Below are 22,438 nucleotides of genomic sequence, written 5' to 3' on the forward strand. Positions count from 1 at the left end.
TGTGTGAGGGGGAGGGGGTGTTATGGGGGGAGGGGGGCAAATTGAGGTTACCAAGGGGTGGCAGTAGGGGAGGATACGGCCGGCAGAAAAGTGTTTCCACTGTACGGGTCAGGAGAGATGCGGATCGATCTTCGAATACACCAGCTGGAACTAAAGGTACAGCCTTTGCAAACGACTGAAAGTTCTGTGGAACTGAGATTTAGATAATGGTTAAGATATTCACCAAAAACCATTATAAGAGGAGAGTTAAATAAACTACTGGTATCACAGTACAATCCTGTTTACTCTTTCATCCTGTGTGGGACAGGTACAGATCCATTACCCCCGAATGACTTTCACTATATCGAAATCTTTACAAGTATTTTCCTTTACTATTTTCCTTTTTTATACCAAGAGGAGCCCCTGGTTCTGAGAGATAGCAATTTTACACTTTCATACACATCTTGTCTGCTATTGCTCAGTGGGTGAATTTTTTTCACTAATAATACATTGTGTGGAGGCATTACACAAGGTTTTGAAATATAGGCCACAAGAGGCATCTCAATTCCCATCTATAGAATTCAGAAAAGCTGGTATTGAGAGGTAACCGAAGTATGGGGGAAACCAGATAATGTATTTTTTCCATATTTTAGACAATGGAAAATCCATGATGTAATGTAACGATGTAATGAAAAGGATAGTAGCTATTCACCATAAAGCGGAGATGCTGAGTCACAGAAAGGTGCAACAAAAAGACTGCTGGGCAAGTTAGCTTTTGGCCAACAAGGCCTTTGTCAAAAATAAATGGCCTGGCTCCACCTGCCATAGACTGTGGTCATGTGTGTGAGAGTTGTATTTGCTTGAGTGTGTGCATGTGTGTATGTTGTCAATTTTTGACAAAGGCCTTGTTGGCCAGAAGCTAACTTTCCAACAGTCTTTTTGTTGTGCCTTTCTGAGACTCAGCACCTCAGTTTTATGGTGAGTAGCAGCTATTCTTTTCACTGTATTGTTTTTCCATATTTTTTCACATAAAACAATAGTGGTTATAGAGAAGTTAATGAACAATTAACATATGGTCCAATTAAGGAGACATAGTACACTGAATAAAGCTTCCCTTGTCATTTTACACAAATGCACCATTTCCCAGTATTACTACTCACGCAATTACTTGTCAGATGCCTAACAACAACAACAACAACAACAATAGGTTTTCAGGTTTTTTATAAAAAAGTAATAGGATGCTCTGCAATCTACTTACTTTTCTTGCCTTTAGCTTTACCAATTTTTCGTTTCTTCGAAGGTCCTGGAACTCCGGAACTCCCCTCTCCGCCCTCGAGGGCGCCAATGTCTCCAAATCGTGTCAGTTCATCCCCCAAGCTTCCAAGGGTGAGGATTTTGCGTCGTCTATGGCGCTCTTGTTTCGTTACAGGCAAACGAGTAAAATATTTTTCTTCATACCTACAACAAAAAAAGAGCATGTATTTAGAACATTACTTTGAAAACAGACTAAATCTACATCTACATACATGCTCTGTAAGCCACCATATGGTACACTCTGTAAGCCACCATATGGTACATGGTTGAAGGTATCTTGTGCTCCTACTAGTGACTCCCTTTTCTGATCTGTTCACAAATGCAGTGAGGCAACAATGACTATCTATATACCTTTGTACAAGCCCTAATTTCTCTATCTTGTCTTTGCTGTTCATACGCATGATGTAAACTGGTGGCAGTAGAATCATTCTGCATACGCCAGTTCACTAAACTTTCTCAATAGTGTTCCGCCAAAAGATAATCATCTTTCCTCAAGGAATTCCCATTTCAATTCCTGGAGCATTTCCATGATGACAAACAATCTTAGCTTTTCACCTTACTAATTTATTGCATAGGGCAATCTACATCACTGAGAAAATCTGCACAAAATCTAATGTTTTGTTCATGTACTTATTTTCCAAATTCCAAATATTTTTACCTGCAGAAAAGGAAATTATGTTCACAAGACGTCTAGGTTGCATTAACAAATGCAAACAGTTGTTCTCCAGAAATCAATTCCTTTTGTTAAGAAGCTCCTTAAAGCATACTGTGCATTTAAAACTAGTTGCGACATTTGACGTTTGGGTCAGCAGAGGGGATGTCATGCCATCGTGCAGGTAACAGCAATGGTGAGTTGGCTTTCCCTACAATGCCACCAGCACTTCTGTTGGTAAAGTGCCCCTGTTAACATGTCATTGATAAACATTAACATGTGGTGTCATGTAGTAGTTGCACCTATGTTCCATCATCTCTCGGTGTAGAGTGGTATTTTCTGGTGCTGAAGTGTTCTGCATTGCCAGGTATTGTGAACAACTGTTTTGTGTTGGTGTTGCATTAATAAAAAACAGTGCACCACATCTGTACACACAAGATTCGCAAAAAAAGTGGATGTTAAGGAAGACATTCACTGCCTGTGAAAATAATGTTCTGCTGCAAAATATTCCTCCAAAATTGATAATAATAATGGACAGGTGCCATATCACTCTGTTGTGATGGATAAAGCTACAACAATGCAGTGGATGAAAGCAGGTATTTTGCTATGGATACAAAGAAATGTTCCACTGGATGAAGTTGAACATAGCAAGTATAAGATGAAGTTAATGGAGCTTGTAGTGCTGTACTTGCGAAAAACCCACAGTACCAGGTCAACAAACTGGCAGTTGCGAGAGAACATACACTAGACTCTGGCTAATCCGGCCCTCAGTAGTCCGGTCTCTCGGTAATCTGGTGCACATCCGAAAACACGTGCACAATGAATTACTGTGCGCAACAATGTTTAGTTAAAAAATGCTTTATATACTGTATTTGAAACTAGCTTTCTTTACAGTTCGGAATCATGTCTTTTAAAAGCAAACACGTTACGCTAGATCTCAAGCAGAAACTCAAAACTCTAGATGAGTTAAATCAAGGTTCTTCACAGAAAGCCATTGCTCCCAAATTCAATGTTGGACGAGCAACAATTTATGACATCAAAAAGAAAGAAGATGTTATTCAATAGTACTCAACACAAATGGATAGTGAGTTTGGAAAACGGAAGGTTATGCGAAAAGTGAGAATGAAGAACTGGACATAGCTGTTTATAGATGGTTCACACAACAAAGCAATAAAGAAATTCCAGTCAGTGGCCTGATTATAAAGAAAAAGCAGCTGCATTTAACGAACAACTTGGCGGTAGTAACTTGTTTGCAGCGAGTGAAGGTTGGTTGTCAAATTGGAAAAAATGACACGGCATTTGGCAGCTGACAGTCATTGGGGAAAATCACTCAGCTAGCGATAAAAATGTTGATGAGTTTGTAAGCAAGATATGGAAGATAACAGAGGAAGAAGATTTAACTGCTGATGCCTTGCATAATGCTGATGAAACAGAACTCTTTCACAAGATGCTTCCTTCAAAAACATTAGCTGCCAAAAACGAGAAGGAAGCTCATGGTTACAAGCAACAGAAACAGCTTGTAACATTAATAGAATGTTGTAATGCAAATGAGAGTCATAAACTACCACTTATGGTGATTGGAAAATCGCAACATCCACGTTGTTTTCCTACCAGTGCAGTATTGTGCTAAGAAGAAAGCGTGCATGGACAGACAAATATTCTCTCCGTGGTTCAATGAAACGTTTGTACCAGCAGTGAGAAAACAGTTAAAGAAAAACAGCTTCCACTGAAAGCTATCCTTATAATTGACATTGCTCCCAGTCATCCTTCAGATGTTTCTCTAAAGTCCAATGGTATACAAGCACTCTTTCTCTCACCCAACGCGACAGCCCTAATACAGCCTATGCACCAGGGAATTTTGGAAACAATTAAACATCATTATCGACATTCACTTCTCGGCTCCTTGCTGAACAAAAGTGAAAACAACTCTATCGAGACTATGCTGAAGGCGTGCAAAGCAATTAACATATGTGATGATGTTTTCCAAGCAGCCGAAGCATGGGATAAATTAGATAGCACTACCATAATGAAGAGCTTGAGAAAATTGTGGTCATCCATTGATGCCGAGTTGGATCCAGTAGTGAGTGACAGCGATGAGGCAGTCAATTCAGAATTATCAATTACCTTCTAGACTGACATGTTCCACAACCTTCCAAGAGAAGAAGAAATTGATGATGAAGATGTTACTAAGTGGCTGAATGAGGAAAACTGTGGTATGGAACAAATTTTAACATATGAAGAAATAATCAAAAGCGTGCAAGAAAGTAATGATGAAAGAGATGAAGAAGAGGACACAGGAGGAGAGAACATGAAGATCTCTCACACTGCTGGTACTGAAGCTGCCGAGGTCTTCCTGGAGTACATTATGCAACAACGAGATACATGCACTACCAATGTAACGCTTGCAAAGCGGTTGCATGATAAAGCATGCCACCGTCGTTACCATCATTGCGACGGTTAAAAATTAGGGATAAGTTTCATAGCGAATGATATGACTGTATAATTATGTACAGTATATTGTACACTCAAGAACTAAATTTTGTTTAAAAATTAATGTATTTTTGCATTTAATAAAGTATATCCTCTATGTTTTAAAATTGTGTCCTTCGGTTTAATAAAGTACAGTACACTATATCCCCTATGTTTTCAAAATAAATAAAAAACAAAATAAATGAATGAAATAAATTTCAGACACTCAATAATCCAGCATCCATATGTGACAGGAATGGCCGGATTAGCGAGAGAGTAGTGTAGTTCGATCAGGCTTCCTCTCTATCATGCTCATTTAAATCCGACAGAATACGCTCAAGTAAGCTACAAATGCAGAAAAAAGAAGCCATATCAAGAAGATATCGAGGGGAGGGATGGATTCAAGGAGGACTATGATGAATTTTGAATAATAAGTAACTTCTCTTGTTGCTATGTGATACTGTGCTTAGTTTGTCAAAACACAGCAGGGTTTACAAATACTCATCTCACTAACAGTCTAATGCAGTTGAAATTGTCACAGACTCCTGAAATCGTGTTTTATTAAACTACTGACTGAGGGAAAGTCAGGTCAATAGTTTATGAGAAAGACCATACTCATAGAAAAAATAAACATGTAAATTCTTCACTTTTATTGTTACAAAACATACAGCAATTGTCATTTCACAGCTATCGATGGTCCTTCAAAATTGCATTATTTCATTGAAAAAATCTGTAGATGTTTGAATATTGCGCTGCAAATGATTGTTTCACTTATTGATCATATGGCAAAATACTTTGCTGTTTGTATACAATCATTTGCCAAAATCTTGTTTTGATACCACAAAGGGTTTATGACTATTTCTTTCTGGCATTTTTGCTGGCGCATGCATTTGGGACAGAGCAGTTTACATACAATTCATTTTTTCAAGACTGGTGACAGATAGCAATCTCTCTCCAAGTTTAATGAATAATTCAGTATTTCATATGAAGCAAAACAAGACATAACATGCACCAACACAAATTCACTGCAAACTGGAGTTTCTTGCAGCAGTTTATCTATTTATGAAAAGGATAGATTCGTGCTCAGAATGTAGTGGAGATGCCGAGTAGCAGACAGGCACAACAAAAAGACTGCTAAACAAATAAGCTTTTGGCCAAAAGACCTTCTTCTAAAGCAAACACAACACACACACACACACACACACACACACACACACAGTCTCTTGCTGCAGAGGCTGGACTGCAAGCAACTGTGCTTGGGAGCAGCAATCTAATTTTGGGGGTGTGGGGTGGGGAGTGAGGAGGCGGCTCGGGTGGGGATGGAAAGGGATAGCAGTTAGGAGGGGGGACAGTAAAGTGCTGCCTGTGGAAGCACACAGGCATTTAGGTATGTTTGCAGGTGGGGATATTCAACTGCCAAATAACTGTTAAAATTCTTGGTGAAACCTTCAGCTATCATTTATTTTACACAATTCGCTACTAGTTTTGGTCAATGACCATTATCATGCTTAGCTGGCATAAATGGCCGGAAAGTTATACCCTAATTTGAACGAAAATACAGTGAAACCCCACTTTTACACTTTTCAAAGGACTTCAAAAAATGGTGTAAAACACGGAAAAATGTAAAATGAGGGAAATAATGTGTTAAGCTGTAAAAGTTTGGTACAGGATACCCCTGGTACTTTATGTACGATATGTATACATAACAGACACCAAAAGACTTGTCAGGGACTTGTTTATTATCTACACAACTGGCCATTAAAATTGCCACACCACGAAGATGACATGCTACAGACGTGAAATTTAACCGACAAGAAGAAGATGCTGTGATATGCAAATGATTAGCTTTTCAGAGCATTCATTCACACAAGGTTGGTGCCAGTGGCGACACCTACAACGTGCTGACTTGAGGAAAGTTTCCAACTGATTTCTCATACACAAACAGCAGTTGACCAGCGTTGCCTGGTGAAACGTTATTGTGATGCCTCATGTAAGGAGGAGAAATGCGTACCATCACGTTTCTGACTTTGATAAAGGTTGGATTGTAGCCTATTGATATTGCCGTTTATCGTATCGTGACATTGCTGCTCGCGTTGTCGAGATCCAATGACTGTTAGCTGAATATGGAATTGGTGGGTTCAGGAGGGTAATACGGAACGCCATGCTGGATCCCAACGGCCTCGCATCACTAGCAGTCGAGATGACAGGCATCTTATCCGCATGGCTGTAACGGATCGTGCAACCACATCTCGATCCCTGAGTCAACAGATGGGGATGTTTGCAAGACAACAACCATCTGCACGAACAGTTCGACGACGTTTGCAGCAGCATGGACTATCACCTCTGAGACCATGGCTGTGGTTACCCTTGACGCTGCATCACAGACGAGCGCCTTTCGATGGTGTATTCAACGACGAAACTGGGTGCACGAATGGAAAAACGTCATTTTTTCAGATGAATCCAGGTTCGGTTTACAGCATCATGATGGTCGCATCCGTGTTTGGCGACATCGCGGTGAACGCACATTGGAAGCACGTATTCACCATACTGGCGTATCACCCGGTGTGATGGTATGGGCTGCCATTGGTTACACTTCTCAGTCACTTTGAACCCTGGACGTTACATTTCAGACGTGTTACGACCCGTGGCTCTACCCTTCATTCGATTCCTGTGAAACCCTACATTTCAGCAGAATAATGCACAACCACATGTTGCAGGTCCTGTACGGGCCTTTCTGGGTACAGAAAATGTTCAACTGCTGCCCTGGCCAGCACATTCTCCAGATCTCTCACCAACTGAAAATGAGCAACTGGCTCGTCACAGTATGCCAGTCACTACTCTTGATGAACTGTGGTGTCGTGTTGAAGCAGCATGGGCAGCTGTACCTGTACATGCCATCCAAGCTCTGTTTGACCCAATGCCCAGGCGTATCAAGGCCATTGTTATGGCCAGAGGTGGTTGTTCTGGGGACTGATTTCCCAGGATCTATGCACCCAAATTGCGTGAAAATGTAATCACATGTCAGTTCTAGTATAATATATTTGTCTAATGAATACCCGTTTATAACCTGCATTTCTCTTCTTGGTGTAGTAATTTTAATTGCCAGTAGTGTAATAAAAACCGTCAATGTAACTGGAACTGACAACTGTCTGGGAAGTAGGAATGTTTGACTCAATTACATATGCCATAATCAACATTTTTGAAAGCCTGCAGCTGTCATTCATTATTTAAATAATGAAATACAGCACTAGTTAGGTATTTTTTCATGCTTAACATTACGCGTTTCGAGAACTTTTTCCTCTTGTTTGGGGTTTGAATATGTGTGATTCTGTGTCTCTTGCACTGTAGTCATCTTTTTGAGGTTATCAGTTACTGTGCCTCATCAGTTACGCACAAAACCACACTCACACGCAAACTATCACTCACTTGTTTGTTTGTGTAACATCACAAAAAATACGTATGTAAATAGTGCACTTGACAATGAGAATAAATTCTTGAAACAAGTTTTGCTCAGCATGAATAAAATATGTAACCAGCGCTGTGTCTACACTAAAAACTTTGAGAAACTCAAAGTGAATGACTGTGTCAACTAGCGCTCCAAGTGGCCATACACCGAAACATGCTAAATATGGTTCGACAAAGGTGTCACGAAGATCACAGCAATCACAAAACTGGGTTAGCGCAGTAGAGGCAGTTTGGAAATGGTTGATTGGTCATGATACCTTCATTCAAATGAAACTAGTTACTCCCATCAGCTACCACGCTAAATACAGCTTGGCAGTGGCGGGAGATACAACACAACTTGTTCCAACCTTAACACGTTTACCGGTTCAAATCCGCTGAGTAGGGTGCCCTGGTATCAAGAAACTTAATCATGTAATACACGTAAACACTACTGTTAACAGTAAGAAAATGTTAATTCCAGGAACATAAAAGCGAGGTTATACTGTAATTTGCTCTTTTAAGCCCACCATAGTATGTAAAAAATTTCTTACAATGATAACTGTGTATGATAATTTTTGTCAAGGCGCAAAACCACATGCCACCTAGGCTTGATAATTGTCATTGACCAAAACTAGAGGTGAACTGTGCAAAATAGATGCTAGGAGCATACAGGAATGTGGTGGGAACAGGGTAGGGCAGTTGGTGTAGTTGGGAGGTTAGATGGGAGGGGGGATAAGGCTTGGGAGATCTGTTTCTGTACAAGCTTGGGAGCGTAACTGCAGTCTATGAAGGCATTTGTGACACCCTTCGGTTTATCTGTTCCTTTCCAAGGCATCCACCACCTCCCAAAGTTCCGATGTCCAACAACAAAGGACCATTCCTCTTGTGTCTCAGTACCATCCAGGACTGGAGCAACTGAATCACATTCTTCACCAGGGTTCATCTACCTGTCAGTGTGCCCTGAAATGAGGAATATCCTACTCACTTTTCTTCCCACAGTGGTAGTCTGCCAACCACCGAACCTTTACAGTAACCTCGTCCATCCCTACTCCACCCATTACCTCGTGGCTAATGTCCCTGCTGTCCCTCCCCCTCCTCCTTACTCCCACCAACCAAGTTGCTTCTCCCATCATGCACAGTTGCTCACAGTATGGCCTTGTGACTCTATCCTTTTCATAATATTGTCATTATTCCATTGTTTGATTATGGTCATAATTATGTCTTCCATTCCAGTCTACATGTTTGTTTTTCTGTCTGTCCTAATAATTCCAAATAGGCGTGCTCAGTGGGCAACCCTCAGTTTTTGAATGTGCTTTACATTTAAAGTTCATGAATTTCTGCCTTAAGTCGTTATTGACAATACACACGATTGTAAGCTTTCGTTTTCAGTCATTGGAATTTCACTTCTAAGCCACTTTTCTCGTAAGTTCTTTTGCTGTCCATTCAATCGCTGTGTTCAACTGCCTTACATACAAGAACCCATCAACTGTGCCTATGGCTTCACTGTTAATGCACATAATTTTTTTTTTTGTTAAGCTGGTTATTATTATATACTAAGATGACGAAAGTCATGGGATACTTATATCTATATATACGGATGACATTGGTATAAAAGAGTAGTGCATTGGTGGAGCTGTCATTTGTACTCAGGTGATTAACATGAAGCAGTGTCGAATGTGATTATGGCTGCATGACAGGAATTAACACACACTGAATGCGGGATGGTGGCTGGAGCTAAACACATGGGACACTCCATTTCAGATATCTTTATGGAATTTGAGATCCACAGTGTCAAGAGTGTGCTGAGAGTAACAAATTTCAGGCATTACCTCTCACCATGACCAAGAACAACAGCATTTGCATAGAGTTGTTAGCGCTAACAGACAAGCAACACCGAATGAAATAACCACAGACATCAATGCGGGCTGTACAACAAACATATCAGTTAGCACAGTGCAGCGAAATTTGGTGTCAATGGACTACAACAGCAGAAGACTATCGCAAGTACCCTTGCTAACAGCACATTGGCTGCAATGCCTCTCCTCAGCTCCTCACTATGTCAGTTGTACCCCAGTCTAGAAAGCCATGGCCTGGTAAGATGAATCCCAATTTCAGTTGGTAAGAGCTGCTAATAGGGTTTGTGTGTGGCGCAGACGCCACGAAGCCATGGATGCAAGTTGTCGATAAGGCACTTTGCAAGCTGGTGATGTCTCCATAATGGCATGAGCTGTGTTTATATGGAATGGACTGGGTCCTCTGGTAAAGTTAGAGTGCTTGGAAACCATTTGCAGCCACTCACGGACTTTATGTTCCCAGAGAATGATGGAATTTTTTGGCTGACAATGCGCCATGTTACCACGCTACAATTCTTTGTGACTGGTTTGAAGAACATTCTGGGTAATTTGCGCAAATTATCTGGCCACACATGCTGTCCAATATGAATCTCATAAAACATTTATGGGACAACATTTAGAGGTCAGTTTGTGCATAAAATATTGTACTGGCAACACTTTTGCAATTATGGACAACTCCATATTTCTAAAGGGGACTTGTTGAGTCTATGCCACATCGAGCTACTGCGCTACGTTGGGCAAAAGGAGGTCTGACATCATATTAGGAGGTATCCCATGGCTTTTGTCACCTGAGTGTAGTCTTAATCTACAAGATTTTTCGGGTTTACTTTCAAGCTTGTTCTATTAAGTTCTTTCTTTCAATGCTGAAATTCATCTGCACAAGATGCGGACAGTACAATATCATTCGCAAGGTGGGTAAGGTTCAGATATGTTCCATTTATGTTTTTGTACTTCAAATCAATGCTCCAAGGATCTCTCAACTTCCATTAAGGTTGCCAAGATGAGTTTCAGGGATATGGAAACCCTATTTGATTCCTCATTTAGTTTTGAATTTCTCACTATCTTGAAGAAGTTCAATGAAAACTGTATCACTGACATGTACAGTGTATACGGAAAGTGGGGTGCACAGACTGGTTCCACCAACAGGATGGAGTAGTAGGGTATGTCAGCTAACTGACCATACCAGCAGCAGTTGTCTCTGAGTCGTCAGTGTGAGCAGATCGCTAATGGCATGTGTGTGTCACAGACCCCCCTCAAAAATCGGATAATGGAAGTGTCATTTGAAGCAGTGTTATTCGATAAAATTCTGTGCATAACTGAACAAAACCACTAGAGATACTTCCGGTATAATGCGAGAGGTCTACAAAGAAAAAGACATGTTGCGTCCAATGATTTTTATGTGACACAATAAGTTCAAAGATCGCAAGATGGCAATGAGGATTTTCAAGATGATGACCATACTGGGATACCTTCAACAAGCTGAACTGATGGAAATTTGGGGAAAGTGTGTTCCTGTCTGGCAGACTGTCACAGGTCAGTTTTACACTGCAGTGCACCGCCGTTAGAAGGATTGATCCAATGTGTCTGCCCACAGATCAAAGACGATTTAGTTCTTCACGATGACAATGCGCCCTCTCTCACACCGCCTGATGCTGGTGGAGTTTTGCCCAAGTTCAACATGGCAGCACTGCTGCAGCCAACCTGCAACCCTGAACTAGCTCCCAGTGGCTTCTTTTTGTTCCCCTGAATCAAGAGAGACCTGAAACGGAAGGGATTCGATACGATTCCAGCAGTCCAGGCAGCTTCGACAAGGTCCCTTGACAGCATTCTGTGCGAAGAGTTCCTGGGAGTTTACGAACAATGGAAAAATTGCTGCAGTGGTATGTTGATGCCCAAGGGTTATATTTTGAAGACTTTTAGTTCACCGTACACAAATATTTAGTATACATTTTATTCCGAGACCAGTCTTGAAACTTTGTGAATACACTACGTATGTATTCTACAGTATACCAGCATAGGCTGGATCATCAACGCTTTGTTTCTAAAAACCCATCAGTATAGATTTTGTTGAAACTGCGTCAAAACAAATCTACAAATTTGAAGGAAAGTGGAAATTTATTCTCATTTTCCTTTGCCTGATTCAAATCAAATGAAATTCTATGCAGATTTTGATAGTTTCGGTGAATAAGTTTTACCTTATGGGGAGGACGGCAATGGATCTACAATACATCTTATTTGTCTCTTTTCTTCTGAAGGGATCAATTATATCATTTTTCAAGTTCTGGGGAATTACCTTCTGATAATATTCTGTAAATAATTTTTCTAGTTTCTTTCACTTAACTTTTTCTCCAGCATTAATCATCCCTCTTCAACACCATGCCCAGTTGCCTTTCCTTTCTTCATTTTTTCAATGGCTTAATGCAGATCTGACATTACTTCTGGAATGTCCTTATGTTAATTATTAATTATCTGTTTTCCTTATTCATGTCTTCACCTATACAAACATTTTTGTAAATACAAGAAACGTATACTCTTTGCACACAGACCCAACAAAGTTCTTTGTAAGTCTTTAAGTGTAGAAGAAGGAGCACATTTTCAGGATCAACTACAGGAAAACACTTTGTATGACTGTTTCCAAGTTGTTAAACAAAAATAGCACTAACTGTCATGATTTCTTACAATGTGTAATAACATTGTAACTAAAATGCAAGGGGGAAGCCATGTTCACATAAAAAATATTAAATGGTATGATTAAGAAGAAATATAGCAAATCTTAAAGAGACTAATCTTTGGAGTCAAATATGGGGAAAAAAGCCCTAATAAATAATTTAAGAAGTAAAGGTAACCACTCACTAAATAGTTGAGGTACTGAGTCCTCGATAGGCGCATAAACAAGATATAGAACTTAGTTACCTTTTGGACAAATCCTCCCTCAGGGCTTGTGTGTGTGTGTGTGTGTGTGTGTGTGTGTGTGTGTGTGAGAGAGAGAGAGAGAGAGAGAGAGAGAGAGAGAGAGAGAGAGAGAGATATGGGGGGGGGGGGGGGATGCTAATACAGTACTCTCACTCGCCTATTGACAACTCAGCTTCTCTACTGTTTACTTAACTATTAACTTTACTCCTTAAATTCTCAACAAAAATCAAGTGTAACAGATGGAGAAAAGTATGGTTTGCCCATGTCATAAAAATTACTTTGACCATTATCACTGTCCATTTTCTTTTCTTTTTTAAGCAAGTGTTATCTTTAGAAAAGCAACCCGAAGCATGAAACAGCTTTTGTTATTTTATTAACCCTACAAAGCAATACTCACTCTTCCTTCTCCTTCCTGTGACGAGTGAGGACAGCTTGCATTGAACTGACATGTGAAACCTCCGCAGGAGTATCAAGATATTCTTCTCGTAGCTCTTGCATCACAGAGCTATGTAGTGCATGCTTCCTGGCCCGTTCCAATACTCTCTGCTGCTTTTCAGCCTTGCTCTCATCACCATCTGAATTGTAAGTGTCAATATATTTCAGAAATTCCAAAATAAACATTTTGTTATCACAATGAGGTGACACATACTTTTACAATTATATTATTAAGATTGGTTTCATTATAACTGAACCAAAAATAGCACATACTTATACTATGGAAGAGCAGAGAACTCATAAAAATTGATGTTGGTGTATTCGCTTATCCAGGTTTTACCATGAAGACATTTCTTGTGTGTGGCATTCGTACAACATGTAATGAGGGTGTTTTGAAACAAATGGATAAGGAAACACACAAATTATTTTTCAATTACACTGTACGATTGGTTGCCACAAAAATAAACATATACTGTAGGGGTTCAAATGGCTCTGAGCACTATGGGACTCAACTTCTGAGGTCATTAGTCCTCTAGAACTTAGAACTACTTAAACCTAACTAACCTAAGGACATCACAAACATCCATGCCCGAGGCAGGATTCGAACCTGCGACCGTAGCGGTCTTGCGGTTCCAGACTGCAGCGCCTTTAACCGCACGGCCACTTCGGCCGGCTATACTGTAGGGGGGGAGGTTGAAATCTTTGATGTTGTGTAGTTTCGTACCAGCAGTATGTAATTAAGACTGCAACGATGGCATGCAATTCCACATGAAATATTACAAAAGTATTAAGTTCAAACAACACAGTTTCATTTACAAATTATTTATTCACAGGATAAAAACTATTTGATAACAAAACAAATTACACAGAGTACTCACAAAAATCAAGAATATTTCAAAAGACCATGTAATAGCAATTTACAGTGAGCTCTCAAATATTTTTCCTTTTATTACAACACTTCATCTAAAAGGAAAAAATCAATCAAATAAAAACACAAAAAATTACTGTTTGACTTCCTACATGTAGCATATTAAACAAAACTCAAGTGAATCTGTCAAAAGATTTGCCAACTGGTTCTTACCATCTATATAATTTTATGAACATAGGAGTCTTGGCCCCCTATATGTTTTGACAATTGTTGGTATTCAGGTTGTTCCCCATGAACCATGGACCTTGCCGTTGGTGGGGAGGCTTGTGTGCCTCAGCGATACAGATGGCCGTACCGCAGGTGCAACCACAACGGAGGAGTATCTGTTGAGAGGCCAGACAAACGTGTGGTTCCTGAAGAGGGGCAGCAGCCTTTACAGTAGTTGCAGGGGCAACAGTTTGGATGATTGACTGACCTGGCCTTGCAACATTAACCAAAACGGCCTTGCTGTGCTGGTACTGTGAACGGCTGAAAGCAAGGGGAAACTACAGCCGTAATTTTTCCCGAGGGCATGCAGCTTTACTGTATGGATAAATGACGATGGCGTCCTCTTGGGTAAAATATTCCGGAGGTAAAATAGTCCCCCATTCGGATCTCTGGGCAGGGACCACTCAAGAGGACGTCGTTATCAGGAAAAAGAGAACTGGCGTTCTACGGATCGGAGTGTGGAACGTCAGATCCCTTAACCGGGCAGGTAGATTAGAAAATTTAAAAAGGGAAATGGATAGGTTAAAGTTAGATATAGAGGGAATTAGCGAAGTTCGGTGGCAGGAGGAACAAGACTTTTGGTCAGGTGAATACAGGGTTATAAACACAAAATCAAATAGGGGTAATGCAGGAGTAGGTTTAATAATGAATACAAAAATAGGTTTGCGGATAAGCTACTACAAACAGCATAGTGAACGCATTATTGTGGCCAAGATAGACACAAAGCCCATGCCTACTACAGTAGTACAAGTTTATATGCCAACTAGCTGTGCAGATGATGAAGAAATTGAAGAAATGTATGATGATATAAAAGAAATTATTCAGGTAGTGAAGGGAGACGAAAATTTAATAGTCATGGGTGACTGGAATTCGAGAGTAGGAAAAGGGAGAGAAGGAAACATAGTAGGTGAACATGGAATGGGGCTAAGAAATGAAAGAGGAAGCCGCCTTGAAGAATTTTGCACAGAGCATAACTTAATCATAGCTAACACTCGGTTCAAGAATCATGAAAGAAGGTTGTATACATGGAAGAACCCTGGAGATACTAAAAGGTATCAGATAGATTATATAATGGTAAGACAGAGATTTAGGAACCAGGTTTTAAATTGTAAGACATTTCCAGGGGCAGATGGGGACTCTGACCACAATCTATTGGTTATGACCTGTAGATTAAAACTGAAGAAACTGCAAAAAGGTGGGAATTTAAGGAGATGGGACCTGGATAAACTGAAAGAACCAGAGGTTGTAGAGAGTTTCAGGGAGAGCATAAGGGAACAATTGACAGGAATGGGGGAAAGAAGTACAGTAGAAGAAGAATGGGTAGCTCTGAGGGATGAAGTAGTGAAGGCAGCAGAGGATCAAGTAGGTAAAAAGACGAGGGCTAGTAGAACTCCATGGGTAACAAAAGAAATATTGAACTTAATTGATGAAAGGAGAAAATATAAAAATGCAGTAAATGAAGCAGGCAAAAAGGAATACAAACGTCTCAAAAATGAGATCGACAGGAAGTGCAAAATGGCTAAGCAGGGATGGCTAGAGGACAAGTGTAAGGATGTAGAGGCTTATCTCACGAGGGGTAAGATAGATACTGCCTACACGAAAATTAAAGAGACCTGTGGAGAAAAGAGAACCACTTGCATGAATATCAAGAGCTCAGATGGAAACCCAGTTCTAAGCAAAGAAGCGAAAGCAGAAAGGTGGAAGGAGTATATAGAGGGTCTATACATGGGCGATGTCCTTCAGGACAATATTATGGAAATGGAAGAGGATGTAGATGAAGAAGAAATGGGAGATACGATACTGCGTGAAGGAGAGCCAATCCTGACAAACTCTACTGTGTAGTGAGCAAGATGTATGAGACAGGCGAAATACCCTCAGACTTCAAGAAGAATATAATAATTCCAATCCCAAAGAAAGCAGGTGTTGACAGATGTGAAAATTACCGAACTATCAGTTTAATAAGAAACAGCTGCAAAATACTAATGCAAATTCTTTACAGATGAATGGAAAAACTGATAGAAGCCGACCTCGGGGAAGACCAGTTTGGATTCCGTAGAAATGTTGGAACACGTGAGGCAATACTGACCTTACGACTTATCTTACAAGGGAACCTCCCCATCGCACCCCCCTCAGATTTAGTTATAAGTTGGCACAGTGGATAGGCCTTGATAAACTGAACACAGATCAATTGAGAAAACAGGAAGAAGTTGTGTGGAACTGTGAAAAAATAAGCAAAATATACAAACTGAGTAGTCCATGGGCCACATAAGCAACATCATGGACAATGTGAATTCAGGAGCGCCGTGGTCCCGTGGTAGCGTGAGCAGCTGCTAAATGAGAGGTCCTAGGTTCAAGTCTTCCCTCGAGTAAAAATTTTACTTTCTTTATTTTTGCAGGACGGCGTTATCAGGAGGAAGAAAACTGGCATTCTACGGATCGGAGCGTGGAATGTCAGATCCCTTAATCGGGCAGGTAGGTTAGAAAATTTAAAAAGGGAAATGGACAGATTAAGTTAGATATAGTGGGAATTAGTGAAGTTCGGTGGCAGGAGGAACAAGACTTTTGGTCAGGTGATTACAGGGTTATAAATACAAAGTCAAATAGGGGTAATGCAGGAGTAGGTTTAATAATGAATAAAAAAATAGGAGTGCGGGTTAGCTACTACAAACAGCATAGTGAATGCATTATTGTGGCCAAGATAGACACAAAGCCCATGCCTACTACAGTAGTACAAGTTTATATGCCAACTAGCTCTGCAGATGATGAAGAAATTGATGAAATGTATGACGAGATAAAAGAAATTATTCAGGTAGGGAAGGGAGACGAAAATTTAATAGTCATGGGTGACTGGAATTCGTCAGTAGGAAAAGGGAGAGAAGGAAACATAGTAGGTGAATATGGATTGGGGGGAAGAAATGAAAGAGGAAGCCGCCTTGTAGAATTTTGCACGGAGCATTACTTAATCATAGCTAACACTTGGTTCAAGAATCATAAAAGAAGGTAGTATACCTGGAAGAATCCTGGAGATACTAAAAGGTATCAGATAGATTATATAATGGTAAGACAGAGATTTAGGAACCAGGTTTTAAATTGTAAGACATTTCCAGGGGCAGATGTGGATTCTGACCACAATCTATTGGTTATGAACTGCAGATTGAAACTGAAGAACCTGCAAAAAGGTGGGAATTTAAGGAGATGGGACCTGCATAAACTGAAAGAACCAGAGGTTGTAGAGAGTTTCAGGGAGAGCATAAGGGAACAATTGACAGGAATGGGGGAAAGAAATACAGTAGAAGAAGAATGGGTAGCTCTGAGGGATGAAGTAGTGAAGGCAGCAGAGGATCAAGTAGGTAAGACGACGAGGGCTAATAGAAATCCTTGGGTAACAGAAGAAATATTGAATTTAATTGATGAAAGGAGAAAATATAAAAATGCAGTAAATGAAGCAGGCAAAAGGGAATACAAACGTCTCAAAAATGAGATCGACAGAAAGTGCAAAATGGCTAAGCAGGGATGGCTAGAGGACAAATGTAAGGATGTAGAGGCTTGTCTCACTAGGGGTAAGATAGATACTGCCTACAGGAAAATTAGAGAGACCTTTGGAGAGAAGAGAACCACTTGTATGAATATCAAGAGCTCAGATGGCAACCCAGTTCTAAGCAAAGAAGGGAAGGCAGAAAGGTGGAAGGAGTATATAGAGGGTTTGTACAAGGGCGATGTACTTGAGGACAATATTATGGAAATGGAAGAGGATGTAGATGAAGATGAAATGGGAGATAAGATACTGCGTGAAGAGTTTGACAGAGCACTGAAAGACCTGAGTCGAAACAAGGCCCCGGGAGTAGACAACATTCCATTAGAACTACTGATGGCCTTGGGAGAGCCAGTCATGACAAAACTCTACCATCTGGTGAGCAAGATGTATGAGACAGGCGAAATACCCACATACTTCAAGAAGAATATAATAATTCCAATTCCAAAGAAAGCAGGTGTTGACAGATGTGAAAATTACCGAACTATCAGTTTAATAAGTCACAGCTGCAAATACTAACGCGAATTCTTTACAGACGAATGGAAAAACTGGTAGAAGCGGACCTCGGGGAAGATCAGTTTGGATTCCGTAAAAATGTTGGATCATGTGAGGCAATACTAACCTTACGACTTATCTTAGAAGAAAGATTAAGAAAAGGCAAACCTACGTTTCTAGCATTTGTAGACTTAGAGAAAGCTTTTGACAATGTTAACTGGAATACTCTCTTTCAAATTCTGAAGGTGGCAGGGGTAAAATACAGGGAGCGAAAGGCTATTTACAATTTGTACAGAAACCAGATGGCAGTTATAAGAGTCGAGGGGCATGAAAGGGAAGCAGTGGTTGGGAAAGGAGTGAGACAGGGTTGTAGCCTCTCCCCGATGTTATTCAATCTGTATATTGAGCAAGCAGTAAAGGAAACAAAAGAAAAATTCGGAGTAGGTATTAAAATTCATGGAGAAGAAGTAAAAACTTTGAGGTTCGCCGATGACATTGTAATTCTGTCAGAGACAGCAAAGGACTTGGAAGAGCAGTTGAACGGAATGGACAGTGTCTTGAAAGGAGGATATAAGATGAACATCAACAAAAGCAAAACGAGGATAATGGAATGTAGCCAAATTAAATCAGGTGATGCTGAGGGGATTAGATTAGGAAATGAGACACTTAAAGTAGTAAAGGAGTTTTGCTATTTAGGGAGTAAAATAACTGATGACGGTCGAAGTAGAGAGGATATAAAATGTAGACTGGCAATGGCAAGGAAAGCGTTTCTGAAGAAGAGAAATTTGTTAACATCGAGTATAGATTTAAGTGTCAGGAAGTCGTTTCTGAAAGTATTTGTATGGAGTGTAGCCATGTATGGAAGTGAAACATGGACGATAACCAGTTTGGACAAGAAGAGAATAGAAGCTTTCGAAATGTGGTGCTACAGAAGAATGCTGAAGATAAGGTGGGTAGATCACGTAACTAATGAGGAGGTATTGAATAGGATTGGGGAGAAGAGACGTTTGTGGCACAACTTGACTAGAAGAAGGGATCGGTTGGTAGGACATGTTTTGAGGCATCAAGGGATCACAAATTTAGCATTGGAGGGCAGCGTGGAGGGTAAAAATCGTATAGGGAGACCAAGAGATGAATACACTAAGCAGATTCAGAAGGATGTAGGTTGCAGTAGGTGCTGGGAGATGAAGAAGCTTGCTCAGGATAGAGTAGCATGGAGAGCTGCATCAAACCAGTCTCAGGACTGAAGACCACAACAACAACAACAACATTATCTGTCCGTTCGTTCATTGACGTCTCTGTTCACTGTAATAAGTTTAGTGTCTGTGTTTTGCGACCGCATCGCAAAACCGTGCAATTAGTAGGCGAAAGGACGTGCCTCTCAAATGGGAACCGAAAACATTTGATTGCAATGTCATAGGTCAACCGATTCCTCCACAGGAAAACACATCTGATATATTCTATATGACACTGGTGACAGCATGCGCGTCACATGACAGGAATATGTTGTCGATCCACCTAACTTGTACACTTGGCGAATGGGTAGAAAGTTTCTTCTACCTTGCCCGATTTAGGTTTTCTTGTGGATGTGATAATCACTCCCAAAAAAGTGATGAAAACATAAGAGTTTGTCACATAAACTGAAAATAAAAAATTAAACTTTTCACTCGATGGAAGATTTGAACCAAGGACCTTTCGCTCCACAGCTGCAAACGTTACCACGAGACCACGGTGCTCCTGCGTTCTCAGTATCCTTGATGTTGACTATCTTCCCTTGAACTACTCAGTTTGTATATTTTGCTTATTTTTTCACAGTCCCACACAACTTCTTCCTGTTTTCTCAATTGATCTGTGTTCAGTTTTTCAAGGCCTATCCACTGTGCCAACTTACAACTAAATCTGAGGGGGGTGCAATGGGGAGGTTCCCTTGTTAGAAGAAAGATTAAGGAAAGGCAAACCTAAGTTTCTAGCATTTGTAGACTTAGAGAAAGCTTTTGACAATGTTGACTGGAATACTCTCTTTCAAATTCTAAAGGTGGCAGGGGTAAAATACAGGGAGCGAAAGGCTATTTACAATTTGTACAGAAACCAAGTGGCAGTTATAAGAGTGGAGGGGCATGAAAGGGAAGCAGTGGTTGGGAAAGGAGTGAGACAGGGTTGTAGCCTCTCCCAGATGTTATTCAATCTGTATATTGAGCAAGCAGTAAAGGAAACAAAAGAAAAATTCGGAGTAGGTATTAAAATCCATGGAGAAGAAATAAAAACTTTGAGGTTCGCCGATGACATTGTAATTCTATCAGAGACAGCAAAGGACTTGGAAGAGCAGTTGAACGGAATGGACAGTGTCTTGAAAGTAGGATATAAGATGAACATCAACAAAAGCAAAACGAGGATAATGGAATGTGGTTGAATTAAGTCGGGTGATGCTGAGGGAATTACATTAGGAAATGAGTCACTTAAAATAGTAAAGGAGTTTTGCTATTTGGGGAGCAAAATAACTGATATGGTCGAAGTAGAGAGGATATAAAATGTAGACTGGCAATGGCAAGGAAAGCGTTTCTGAAGAAGAGAAATTTGTTAACATCGAGTATAGATTTAAGTGTCAGGAAGTCCTTTCTGAAAGTATTTGTATGGAGTGTAGCCATGTATGGAAGTGAAACATGGACGATAAATAGTTTGGACAAGAAGAGAATAGAAGCTTTTGAAATGTGGTGCTACAGAAGAAAGCTGAAGATTAGATGGGTAGACCACATAACTAATAATGAAGTATTGAATAGAATTGGGGAGAAGAGGAGTATGTGGCACAACTTGACAAAAAGAAGGGACCGGTTAGTATAACATGTTCTGAGGCATCAAGGGATCACAAATTTTGCATTGGAGGGCAGCGTGGAGGGTAAAAATCGTAGAGGGAGAACAAGAGATGAATACACTAAGCAGATTCAGAAGGATGTGGGTTGCAGTAAGTACTGGGAGATGAAGAAGCTTGCACAGGATAGGGTAGCATGGAGAGTTGCATCAAACCAGTCTCAGGACTGAAGACCACAACAACAACAACTAGGGTTAATCCACTAGTATTGTCAATTTATCGAACAACTTCAGAGTGGTGAAAAGATGAAAATCTGAAGATGTCAGATTGGGGCTGTGAGTGGGATGGTTAATAATGTACCAACTGAATAAATCCAAAGGTTTCCAAATAACTCACAAGAATGTGGCCAGACAATGTCCTCAACAACCACCAGTATTTCAAGAAGTTCACACCCTCTCCATTACAATTATCCGGGCTGTTATGCCGTGGTCGGTTGATGAATTCTGTGTCGATTCCCAACGTTTCGTCTCCGACTGCGGAAGACATCTTCAAGGGGGTCCGTAGCTTGATAGTAGGTCCAACACACCCACTGGCTCGCTACTGTCATCCATAGGATGACTGTTGCCAAGGCAATGTTCCTGCAATAGGAAATTTGTTTGGCTGTTTCAAGCATATGTGACATCTATGCTCAACACACCAGTGGTCCAGGATCCTTATAATTTGATCAATGTATGACATGCTCGCAACTGCAAGTAATCAAATGACACCTGCCTTATACAAACCAAAATCATCCCTTAAAGATTCCAAAGGGGCCCAAATCTTAGATAGTAGTTGAAAAAGACATTTCACTTCATATTTCTGCAGAATACGAGCAATCCTATAGGAAAGGGTTCCTGCATAAGGCAAAAGTGCTGTAGACTTTGGTGCCACCTCGGTGCTATCTTTACTCACCCAATACATTGTCGATTGATACCTCAACGCATGTCGCTCTGTCTTTCACTATAACCATTCTGATGAAATGTGATTTTGAGTTGGACTAACTCAGCTCACACACTTTCAGGGGCTTGAGATGTTGTAAGCCTGATGAACCAAGGTCAAATTATTCCTTCACACTGAGCCTATGGTGACAGCTATTAGCCTGCAATAAAAATCAGTTTCAGTCAGCTTTCTATAAAAGAGATGTACCAATGCACCATTAACTTTCCTCCTGAGCAGCACATCATGAAAGGGAATGCAGCTATTCTTTTCCACCTCCATCATGAAGCGAATATGTGGATGGATTGAATTCAGATGTTCTAAAAAACTGTTTAAATTCCCATTTCCATGAGACCAAACAACAGAAGAATCATCCACATATCTGAAAAATACACAGGTTTCAATGGTGCCAACTTCAGGACACATTCCTTGAAAT

General features: G+C 40.4%; 1 protein-coding gene across 1 annotated transcript in view; it reads right to left on the bottom strand.

Annotated features, from left to right (window-relative positions):
- Positions 1 to 22,438, bottom strand: part of LOC126262728 (neuroguidin-A) — a 74,474-nt gene that overhangs the window by 21,418 nt on the left and 30,618 nt on the right. The window contains exons 6-7 of the mRNA XM_049959531.1: positions 13,022 to 13,199; positions 1,238 to 1,437 (exon numbers count right to left, since the gene is read on the bottom strand). Coding sequence (XP_049815488.1) covers positions 1,238 to 1,437; positions 13,022 to 13,199 — 378 coding nt within the window. The remainder of the gene's footprint in view (positions 1 to 1,237; positions 1,438 to 13,021; positions 13,200 to 22,438) is intronic.

Source organism: Schistocerca nitens, chromosome 6 (assembly GCF_023898315.1).
Source record: "Schistocerca nitens isolate TAMUIC-IGC-003100 chromosome 6, iqSchNite1.1, whole genome shotgun sequence".
Taxonomy (NCBI): Eukaryota; Metazoa; Arthropoda; class Insecta; order Orthoptera; family Acrididae; genus Schistocerca; species Schistocerca nitens.